At 45.9% G+C, this 11,975-nt stretch overlaps 1 protein-coding gene across 1 annotated transcript; it reads right to left on the bottom strand.

Moving 5' to 3' along the window:
* Nucleotides 1–5,248: 5,248 nt before the first annotated feature.
* On the bottom strand, nucleotides 5,249–8,392 carry LOC145950428 (uncharacterized). Its single transcript, XM_083061516.1, has 2 exons — nucleotides 7,463–8,392; nucleotides 5,249–7,321 (listed from the first exon to the last, which is right to left on the bottom strand). Exons 1-2 carry the CDS (start codon nucleotides 8,390–8,392, stop codon nucleotides 5,249–5,251), a joined length of 3,003 nt encoding a protein of 1,000 aa, XP_082917642.1.
* Between the last annotated feature and the right edge of the window lie 3,583 nt (nucleotides 8,393–11,975).

Below are 11,975 nucleotides of genomic sequence, written 5' to 3'. Positions count from 1 at the left end.
CCATGGGGGTACTCAGGGTTTTGAACGTAGCGCCGACCCAACTTCACCCAAATAGCTGGGCTCAACTTCAAGGCTTCAAGCACTTGTGCCGATGTGTGAACATTAGGCCTTCACCATTGCTTTTTCTCTATTTCTATTCTTCGCGACCTTCGGATTTAGCCAAATGGGTATCTCTTAACCGAGTGGGGACTCGACAACTTCTGGATAGTTTTACCTCTTCATATAAAAATTTCAAGGCTGGATTTTTTCGAGTAACCATTCGTCCGAATGGGCGTCGTTTCTTCTTCGGGAATGATGAGAGGAGTTTATTTCCTTTTTACTGGACGTGTGACCCTCGGCCATATGATGAGGTACCGAACGAGCTTCTCACCGCCGAAGAGCTACGAGATATACAATTTTTGCTTCAATTGCCTCGGCGCTTGCCGACGAGGTCACTAATTAATGTAGTCGAGTCACCTGGATGGGAGAACGACTTGATAGGTACGTGATTTGTCCCGTTTTTGCCTTAAGCTAAATGCATATTGATGTTCACTTAAATGTTTTTTTGTAGGAATCATGGTGGTGGCCGGCGCTGATCAATTCAACATTCGGAACTTACTAGCTGGCCGAATGCAGCAGGCCAAAACTTCGGGGGTTGTAGGTAGCTCGTCAATTGCCCAGACTCCTCGACCAGAGCAGGATAACCGAAGCCCTCCTTCTCCGACCCGTAAGCAGAAGAAGGGGAAGAAAGGGAAGGGAGCTGCTCAAGAAGGTCACAAGAGGAAAAGTGCCGAAGAGAGGCCTGAGAAAAGTAAGAAATCAAAGCAGACCGTGGCTTCTCCGGGCGGAACTGTAATTTGTGTGCCTCCTGCTTTGATGTCAAGGAACTTCTGGGGCGAGGGTGCTTCGGCCGACTCTCTGATTCGGCCTGATAATATTTCAGAGGAAACCCGAGAGTTTTTGGGGCAATTGGATGTGGCTTCAAAGTGGAAATATTATTGTGAGGTACAGTCTCGGTCCCTGGTGCTTGCACATCAACTTGCCATGGGTCCGGTCGGCGAGCTGATGCAACTGAGACAAAGGCTTGGGGATGCCGAAAAGACAACGGCCGAGGCCATAGCAACGGCCGATGAAGCCCTTGCCAAGACTCGCCAACTTGTTGCCGAACTGGACGTGCAGAGACGCAACAACGACACTCTTCGACTGGACCTTCAAAAGGCAACCAACGAAGAGCAGCGCCGAGCAGAGGAGGCCAAGGCCGAGTTGGAACGATTAAAAGAGGAGGCGCAAGATCGCATCGTCGCCCAGCATGAAGCCGGCTTTCGGCATGCTCTTCGCCAGGCTAGGTACTTCGGTCGCTTTCGGGAAGGTTTTGAGTTTGACATGACTAAAGACTTTTACCAGGGGTCTTTCATGTCTTTCCAAGATATGCCCGAGGGAGCCATTCCCGATAGCGATGAGCCGACTGATTACCCTGAAGATGAAGACCCCCACGATGTTTCGGGTGATGAGGTTGAGAATGAGCAAGAGGAGCCGAACCAAGACCAAGAGGACGAGCCTGAGACACAAGAGGATGCTCCAAGCCACGCCGACGAGTGATCATTGACTTTGTTTTTTTTTTTTTTGGTAAGGGCCGATAGAGCCCTCGTTGTATCTCAGGTCGATAGAGCCTGCCCTTTTTTGGTCAATGAAAAAGACAATGTGTTTGCGTACCAGAACGATGTTGTGTGTCTTTAACTTAGAATAATTTAAGCAAAAACTTTAGCTGAATTGAATATCCCATACTGCGTGTTAAGCCAAAACCGAAGGAGGTCTTTTGAGATGGTTACCTTCATGGGAACAACATCGATTGGACTCACTTGGAAGCGCGTACTTTTGGCTCAATACCGAACGAGTGGGGAAAGGTACTTTTTCCGAACCTATGCCGAATGGACTCATTCGGAAGAGCTGACTTGAGGCTCTAATCCGAATGAGCTTATTCGGACTTGGTCTCTTTTGATCAAAAACCGAATTAGATTGCTCGTACTTGCTTCCTCGCTGAGCGAAGACTGAGTGGGGAAAGGTACTTTTTCCGAACCTATGCCGAATGGACTCATTCGGAAGAGCTGACTTGAGGCTTTAATCCGAATGAGCTTATTCGGACTTGGTCTCTTTTGATCAAAAACCGAATGAGCTTATTCGGACTTGACTTCTTTTGGAGCCTGTGCATGGTTTTAAAGGCACGTCCTTGGCCGAGTGGGGTCACTCGGGAGGGAAGCTTGTTTGTACGATTCCAAAGGCACGTCCTTGGCCGAGTGGGGTCACTCGGGAGGGAAGCCTGTTTGCACGATTCTGAAGGCACGTCCTTGGCCGAGTGGGGTCACTCGGGAGGGAAGCCTGTTTGTACGATTCCGAAGGCACGTCCTTGGCCGAGTGGGGTCACTCGGGAGGGAAGCCTGTTTGTACGATTCCGAAGGCACGTCCTTGGCCGAGTGGGGTCACTCGGGAGGGAAGCCTGTTTGTACGATTCCGAAGGCACGTCCTTGGCCGAGTGGGGTCACTCGGGAGGGAAGCCTGTTTGTACAATTCCGAAGGCACCTCCTTGGCCGAGTGGGGTCACTCGGGAGGGAAGCCTGTTTGTACGATTCCGAAGGCACGTCCTTAGCCGAGTGGGGTCACTCGGGAGGGAAGCCTGTTTGTACGATTCCGAAGGCACGTCCTTAGCCGAGTGGGGTCACTCGGGAGGGAAGCCTGTTTGCATGATATGGAAGGCACGTCCTTGGCCGAGTGGGCTCACTCGGGAGGGAAGCCTGTTTGTACGATTCCGAAGGCACGTCCTTAGCCGAGTGGGGTCACTCGGGAGGGAAGCCTGTTTGCACGATATGGAAGGCACGTCCTTGGCCGAGTGGGGTCACTCGGGAGGGAAGCCTGTTTGTAACAACTTGAATGAAGATAATACACAGACTGAGTTGAAATGTGTTTCATTAATATGACGTGCCTCGTTAAAAACCTTGTCAGCCAAAACCCCTTTTCACTTTTTTATAAGGGGAGAAAAGACTGATCAAGGAAAAGAGTGCACTCTGCATACATTGATTGATAATCTTTACAAGAAATTTGGTTAACTGAAATAAGCTTTCAAATGAGTTGAGTTCCACGTTCTTGGAATGATCTTTCCCGAAAGCTCTTCCAATTTGTATGCGCCGTTGTCGAGAGAGTGGCGGATTCTGAATGGGCCGTCCCAGTTTGCCGCTAATTTACCTTCACGGGGGTTGCGCCTGGCCGATCCTTGAACGCGCCATACCAGGTCTCCTTCCTTAAAACATCGCTTTGAAAGCGCAGAATTGAATCGCCTGCTCATCCTCTGTTTGCATGCCTCGGCTATGATGCGTGCCTTGTCTCGGACTTCATCTACAACATCAACCTCTGCCCGAAGGGATAAGTTATTGCTTGCCTCGTCAAAATGTATCCGACAGAACGAAGGCTCGCCAACTTCTACGGGGATCATGGCATCCGTACCATATGTCAATCGGAACGGGGTTTCCTTTGTTGTTGACTGAGGTGTGCATCTATAAGCCCACAAGACTTCTATCAGCTCTTCGGCCCAGGCGCCTTTAGAATCTCCTAAGCGCTTTTTTAGTTCTGTTAGAATGACCTTGTTCGCAGCCTCGGCTTGCCCGTTTGACTGAGGATGTTCAACCGATGTGAATCGGTGTCGTTTACCCAAGTCGGTGATAAATTTGTTTAACTTCTTATCTGTGAACTGAAGACCGTTGTCTGTTATAATTGCATATGGTATGCCGAATCTTATGACGATATTCTTCCATAGGAACTTCTGAACCATGCTGGTCGTGATCGTGGCTAGCGGTTCGGCCTCTATCCACTTTGTGAAGTAGTCGATAGCGACCAACAGAAATTTACATTGTCCTTTGGCGAGGGGGAATGGACCGAGGATGTCCATCCCCCACAAGGCGAACGGCCAAGGAGCACTAATACTATGTAGCTCTTCAGCCGAGGCGTGAATTATGTTTCCATGGCGCTGACATTGCACGCATCGCTTTACAAATTCGGCGCAATCGGTTTTAAGAGTTGGCCAGTAGTACCCCGCTCTCAATACCTTGGCTGCCAAAGTTCTTCCACCCGAATGAGACCCACATATGCCTTCATGGATTTCTCTCAGGACATAGTCTGCTTGTGCTGAATCAAGGAATTTCAGTAGTGGAGTGGAGAAGCCCCTTCGGTACAATTCTCCGCTAACAACCGAGTATCTGGCTGCCTGCGTTTGGAGCTTTTTGGCGGCTGACGGATCAATTGGTTGCTTGCCCTTTTCAATATAATCCATTATCTCGGTTACCCAAGTTTGTTGGGGTTCATCAACCGACATACATTCAATCGGGTTGACACTAGGAGTTGCAAGGTCGAGATGAAGAGTAGTTTGAAGCTGCCCAGGTTTTTGACTACTGCTAGCCAACCGAGCTAGCTGATCGGCACGCTCATTGTGTTCTCGGGGGGTATGTTTGACCTGGACTTCATCGAAAGTGTTGCGTGTGTTCTGGAACAAGTGGTAATATTTCAACAAGTTAGAATCTTTCACCTGAAAGTGATCATTGACTTGCTCCGAAACAATATTCGAATATGTCCAACACAATACTCGCCGAGCCCCAACCTCTTGGGCGAGCCGTAGTCCTGCTAGTAATGCCTCGTACTCCGCTTGATTATTTGAGGCCTTGAACGCAAATCGTAGGGACTATTCGAGAACCAACCCGGTTGGTCCTTCAAGGATTATTCCTGCTCCGCTACCTTGGCTATTTGAAGACCCGTCCACATGCATTGTCCACAAATCACTCTCAAAGTGGCCTTTCGGATGTAATTCATTTACAAAATCGGCCAAGCACTGGGATTTAATCGGGCCTCACGCCTCAAAAGTTATATCAAACTCCGAAAGTTCAATTGACCAGGCCATCATTCGCCTAGCCAACTCTGGTTTGCGCAAAACCTTGGCAACTGGGCAGTCAGTTCGGACGACCACATGATGACTTTGAAAGTATTGCCGGAGACGACGAGCCGTGTGAACTAGTTCGAGCGCCACTTTCTCCAAGAGTTGATATCTTGTTTCTGCTTCTTGTAGCATTCGGCTAATGAAATATACCGGCCGTTGCACGTCCTTTTCTTGCACTAAGACGGAACTTATGGCTTCATTCGACACGCACAAGTACACCACCATGTCTGCCCGTGGGTCGGGCTTAGAGAGAATGGGGGGGGAGCCGAGACGTTGCTTTAAATCTTGGAAAGCCTATTCACAACCGACGGACCATTCAAATTTTTTGACTTTCCTTAACAAACCTACAATAGGTTTTGCTAGCTCGGCGAGACATGGTAAAAATCTTGATAGGGATGTAAGCCGCCCGGCCAACTTCTGAACTTCTTTGAGGTTTTGGGGACTTCTCATATCAATGACTGCCCGACATTTATTGGGGTTGGCTTCGATGCCCCTCGCTGACAGCATGAAGCCGAGAAATTTGCCCCCCGATACGCCGAACACACATTTTTCTGGATTGAGCCGCATGTCATATTTGCGGAGTTGGTGGAATATTTCAGAAAGGTCAGCTATGTGTTGGGCGATGTCTGCCGATTTTACTACCATATCATCGACGTACACCTCGATATTCTTGCCGAGCTGGTGTCGAAAAATTTTGTTCATCAACCTTTGATAGGTTGCTCCTACGTTTTTCAGGCCGAAAGGCATCACCCGATAACAATAGTTGGCGGTGTCGGTGATAAAAGCTGTCTTTTCTTCATCGCGGGGATGCATTCGGATTTGGTTATACCCCGAATAAGCGTTGAGAAAGGTGAGAATCCTATGTCCTGACGCACCGTCAACCAATCGATCAATGTTTGGGAGCGGGTAAGCGTCCTTCGGGCATGCCTTATTGAGATTAGTGTAGTCGGTACACATTCTCCATTTGCCATTCGGCTTTTTCACCATTACTACGTTCGCCAACCACGTAGTATACTGAACTTCCTGAATAAACCTGGCATTAAGTAATTTTGCCACTTCTGCTTCTACTGCAAGTTTTCGCTCGGTTCCCATTTTCCTTTTACGCTGAGCAACCGGTCGAGCCTCAGCGCATATTGATAACTTGTGACACATAAAGTTTGGGTCAATGTCAGGCATGTCGAAAGGTGTCCAAGCAAAAAGGTCCTTATTCCGAGTGATCACAAGACTTAGGGCAGAACGATCGTCCTCGGATATCTTGGCGCCTATATACGTAACCTGAGTGGAGAGTGAACCGAGCTGTAACTGAACTTTTTCTTCTACTGGTTGTACGCGTTCTTCGTCATTCATTCTCGGATCGAGATCCCAATTTACGGGCTCGTCTGATGCCGAAGAAGTGATAGCATGAACCCTTTTTGATTTTGATTGTCGTTCCTCCACCGGGGATATTCGCAAACTAGCGAAGTAACACTCTCGAGCAGCCTTTTGATCAGCATGAATAGTAATGATCTTTCCTTTGTCGGATGGGAATTTCATTGCTAGGTGTGGTGTTGAGACAATCGCTCCCAGCATGTTGAGTGAGGGGCGGCCGAGGAGGATATTATATGACGTGCTGGCGTGTACCACGATGTACTTCACTTGAATTTCTCTGCTCTCCTGTTCGTCAAAACAAAAACGGGTATAGAGATTAATATACCCCTTAGTACCTCTTTCACCTGAAAAACCGACGAGGGGGTCATCATATGGGATTAACTCCTTTTCCGAAATACCCAACTGTTTAAAGGTATTCCAGTATAGAATATCTGCCGAACTGCCTTGATCAATTAACGTCTTCTTGACTATACAGTTATGAATTTCTACGCTGATCACCATCGGATCGTCCTGCTCGGGGTCAATACCCTGAAAATCAGCATCTGTGAAAGTTATGGTTGGCAATCTTCGGGAAGGTTGCCTATCCACGGCATGTACCGATCGGATAGCCCGCAAGTGCCTCTTTTGGGCTGAAGAAGTAGAGCCCCCGCCTGCAAATCCTCCTGCGATTGTATTAATGACCCTTCTACGCGAAGATGCCGGGTCGTCTTTCCTGTCCCGTGATCTGCTTCGCTCACACCGAGACCTCTCAGCTTGGTCCTGAGTTCGCCGATCTTGGTTTCGAGGCTGATATGAAGAGCGGCGCCGAGAAGAATCTGATCGATCGACGAAATTATGAAGCTGGCCTTGTTTGATCAAGTCTTCAATTTTATCCTTCAAGGCGGCACACTCTTCTGTGGAATGACCCCGATTGCGGTGATATCGACAAGATTTGCTGGTATCAGCGTGTGGTGGAGTGGAGGCCCTTTTCGGCACTGCCAGAACTTCCGATGAGAGAGCCTATTCCAGTACTGCTACTCTACTGGAATTCAGGGGGGTATAATGAGAGTATTTCGGTCCACGAACGGGTCTATCTCTTAACGCTATCTCTTTACCTCGACCCCTGAACGGTTGTTCTACTTGCTTTTCGGCCTTACTCACTGGTTCGGCTCTGGCTTGATTACGATATTCTGCCAACTCGTCCATTTGCATATACTTGTCAGCCCTCCTTCGCAGGTCATTCATGTCCGAAGGAGGCTTTTTACAAATGTTATTGACGAACGGTCCCGACTTTAAAGCGGTTGTGAGGTGGTGGAGCGCTACGGCCGGATTGAGATCTCGGATCTCCAAGGCTGCCTTGTTGAACCGATCCATAAACGTCCTGAGCGATTCCTTCTTGTCCTGCCGAAGGCTGACCAGCGATAAAGAAGTCAAGCTATGGGGACGACTCGTTGCGAATTGAATGGTGAACTGGGCGGATAACGTGTTGAACGAGTCTATTGAATTGGGGGGTAGCCGAGTGAACCAGCTCAAAGCCCTGCCTTTGAGAGACGTCGGGAAAATGCGACACAAGGCAGCATCGTCTGTGGTGCTCAAGGTCACCTGCGTAAGAAAAACATCAAGGTGTTCATTAGGGTCGGTTGTACCGTCATATTTATCAATGGGTAATGCTTTCCAATTATCAAGCAGGGATAGTTGCATAATAGAAGGTGTGAAAGGGTGGCGATGCGATCCAATAGTTGCCACGTCAGTGGGACGGCCGACTGTGGGCAAAGCCAAAGGGAGTTTTTCGGGTGCTGCAGCCGAACCATGTGGAACCGACGTGTGGACTCCATGAGACTGGTAGGACCCCTGTGTCTGAGTATTGGTGGGCTGAGTAGGTTTCCATGAAGGGTCTGGATTTTTCAGTGCTTCATTTTCAGCCCTCAAGGACGAAAGCTCTTTCGCGTCCTTTTCCCGCTGTTGTTTCATAGCCTCCATCTCTTGTTTCAGTAGACGAACGGTCTCAGACAGATCGGTTTCGTCTACTACCTCCACATGCTCTTCTTTGGTCTGGTGGTCTCCTGTGTTTGTTCTTCGTGTTTTCGCCATTTCCTTGTCAAGTCTTCAAGTCGTTCTCAATTCGGCCCCACGGTGGGCGCCAAAATGTACCTGTCAAAGGATACACCGGTAATCTTCTCGTATTCTGAGGGCCGAACGAGTACTCCGATCGAATATTCCGGTAAGCTGGGGGTGGAGATACCTGTAGAAGGCACTCCGACGCTCAAGTCAGAATAAGCACAAATATCGATGACAATTAATGAACAGTGACGTTACCTTTTGACGTGAGCTATTTATACTGACATCTATGGGCCCTGGTGTCCTTGGGCCCCGTGACGACTATCGCATTAGGTAATACGTCCTTAATCAGCTTATGGATATGATTATCTCTTAACTCTTGATTAGGGATAATCTTACACTCCTGATTAAGGATCTGAGTTATTATAGTGGCCGATGTCTGATCGGCCATCCGGCTCGGCCATCTGGGTGCCGATTAGGTATCGGCAACCTGATTCGGCCATACAAGTGCCGATTGGGTGTCGGCTAACTGGTGACCGAGTGGCCCTACTAGTACAGATTTTCTAATAAAATGTATAACTAAGCTTATGAAAAAACTATCATTTAATAAAAGTATATTTAATAAAAGTATATTCAACTAGTCTTTAATCAATTATTTATTCAGTTATGTTGATCAATTTTTTTGTAATAAAAAAATGCACAAATATATTATCAAATGATTTTTTGTCTAAACAATAATTTTCTTAATAGAAATTATTAAATATTTTTTAGAAAGTATAAAAGTAATGAAATTTTTTGTGTATTTTCATCTGACATTAAATATGTTTTTAGTTTTTAAACTTTTGTCAATTTTTTTTATTTTTTTAATAAATTTTATTTGATTTTAGTTCTTATAATTTTTCTTCATAAACAAATTTTTTTGACGTTAAGGTTTTCTTATATTTATGAAAGTTCTTGAGTTTAAATAGTTGAAAATGCATATGCGTTGAAAAATCAGTGGTAAAGCTATGTCTTCCTTAATAATGATGTCAAGTGGTTTGAAACAAAATAGTTAAATGTGATATGTAGTAAGTGGAGTTCATGGGTTTGAACAAGAGGATACAAATGAGAATAAGAAATAAGTCAATTAAATTGGTTTGATTTTTTTATTAGGTTAAATATGAATAAAATCAAATAAATTTGATGTTAATTGATTCGAATCACAAATATGCATGAGTTCGATTGGTTCAGAGAATTTGATTTTAATTAGTTGGAACAATATGATAGAACCAATAATCTAAATTAAATTAATTAAATTGATTAGATTTTTTTTATCAGATCAAATCTAAACAAAACAAATAAATTTGATTTTAATTGTTTTAGATTAAGGATTTTGATTTTAATTGTTTTAGATTAAGGATTTACATTTTACAGATTTAATGACCCAAGAATCAAATTAATTAAAAAAAATTATTTTATTTTAATATTATAATTATAATCTTAATATTATTTTATAATATTATAATTTTATTAGCAACACTATATTGCACTAATACTCTAACAATACTAGTTATTTTATAATATTATTATTTTATTAATTATCTAATACTTGTAACGACCCGACTGGTCACTACACACGGCATAGCACACTAGAAACACCAGACAGATAGAACAAGTATATAAATATAGGATCTAGAATATATAAATATACAAAGTTCCAGTCTGACTAGAGTTAAAGTGTACCAAAGAAGTTTACAACCAAATGCTACTATCCCAAGTAGCCACAAGCAAAACAACCACACAAGCAAAACAGCTGCAAGGTCCGCCGGAGACTCACCACAAGACGCCCACCTATTCCTGCCCTGCTCCCATACATAGTATGATCATCGCAGTCCAATAACATGGAAAACAGCAAAAGGGTAAGCTAGTGAAATTAAAATTCAACATACAATTATATGAATATCAATATGAATAACCACAAATACAGTTATCACACACTTGTACAGCTTACACCACTCAACGATATCAGCACCGCAATACGGCAATATCAGCACTGCTAAGCAGCAACAACAGCACCACTCAAGTGGCTATGATGGCACCGCGCAGCGGCAACAACAGCACCGCCTTAGCGGTTAGAATCAGCACCACATGTGTGGCTAACAACAGCACCGACTTAGCGGCTATAATATCACCCAATCCAGCATAGCTCAGCACAGCACAGCACAGCACAACACAGCATAACACAGCACAGCCATTCAACAAAATTATTATTTTCTACAATTCAGCCCAACAGTCTATAATTCCGCTATACTATATAATTTCTCTTATTAATCCATTGATTCCAGCTCAACAATACACCTCTAATACAACTAACATATATATATCTCAGCTTTATCCCCTAGTCATTACAGCATATTCATCAAATTCAACTTGGTTCAGCATATAACATCATTGATTAACAATTTTGGCACAACTCAACAGCCAACATCATATAGATCATCATCTCCTTGCGCGCCCGGCGCACTCGAGGTCGCGCCCAGCGCGGCTTGACCCGAGAGCACCAGGACCAGCGCGCCCAGCGCAGGAGTACTCGCGCCCAGCGAGACTCAACCCGAGAGCACCAAGGCTCTCCCGCTCCTGGCGCAATTCCAAATTGCGCCCAGCGCCTGCCTGGCAGAGACTCAAGGAATCTCGTGCGCTCAGCGAGGCCTAACCCGCGCCCAGCGTGGGGAAGGCAGAGACCTACCAAGGTCTCGCGCCCAGCGCAATTCGCAATTGCGCCCGGCGTGCTCTTGGCAGAGACTCCCAAGGAGCCTCCGCGCCCAGCGAGTTCAAGGTGCGCCTAGCGCGACCCAAGTATCCCAAAAAAACATGTTACTCTTGATATCGCGCCCAGCGCAGCTCGAGCAACGCCCGGCACGGGCCAACCAGAGACTCCCATTTACAAGCTCGCCCAGCGCACACAGTCTTGGCCCGGCGGACTTGCCTAAACAGAGTCTCCTGGTGGTCGCGCGCCCGGCGCGAAGAACAACGCCCAGCGCGAACTCATCAGTAACTCTCCCAAGTTCGAAAAATTCCCAAAACCTGCAAAATTTCACAGCAAACTCACATGCAAATGGTTCAAAATGCTACATTTTCATCAAGGAGCTCGAAAGTTCCAGCTTTATACGCATGCAACAACAGATCAAAGGAATCCCAAATTTTTACTCCAAACCATAAAACCCCAAAACCCCAATTTTTCCAGCAACCCAGCCAAAACACAATCAATTACCAGCAGCCAGATGAGTTCCTACACCCATTTTCCAGTCAAAAACGCAGCCAAAATACTAACTTCCCTTACCTCAGTTTTGAAGAAAATCCGAGTTTCGGGTCTGCGGAGATTGGAGAAGAAGAGAAACTTGAATGAAGAAAGGAGGAAATCTTCAGCTAGCCCTTGCCTAAGCTTGATCAGCACCTTCAGCTGCCAAATATCACCACAAGCAAGAGGAAGAAAAGGAGAAGTGAGAGCCTTGAGAGGGGAAGAGAGAATTTTTCTAGTGAGAGTTGGGAGGGGAAGTGTGTATATACCAGCCACGGGTCTCACAATACTCACTTAATTTTTTTTTAGGAAAATAAGATTATGTCATTTCATTCAAAA

This window comes from Cajanus cajan, chromosome 8 (assembly GCF_000230855.2).
Source record: "Cajanus cajan strain Asha chromosome 8, NIPB_CcT2T_4, whole genome shotgun sequence".
In the NCBI taxonomy this organism is placed as follows: Eukaryota; Viridiplantae; Streptophyta; class Magnoliopsida; order Fabales; family Fabaceae; genus Cajanus; species Cajanus cajan.
The sequence above is the reverse complement of the archived record's forward strand: the minus strand, read 5'-3'. Positions and strand labels throughout refer to the sequence as shown.

Excerpts from the sequence above, each read along its gene's own strand:
- LOC145950428 (XM_083061516.1), bottom strand. The coding sequence starts at position 8,392 with ATGGCGAAAACACGAAGAACAAACACAGGAGACCACCAGACCAAAGAA. Across the intron at positions 7,322-7,462 it reads ATCAAGCCAGAGCCGAACCA|GCTCTCTCATCGGAAGTTCT; the intron begins GTGAGTAAGGCC and ends GTACTGGAATAG.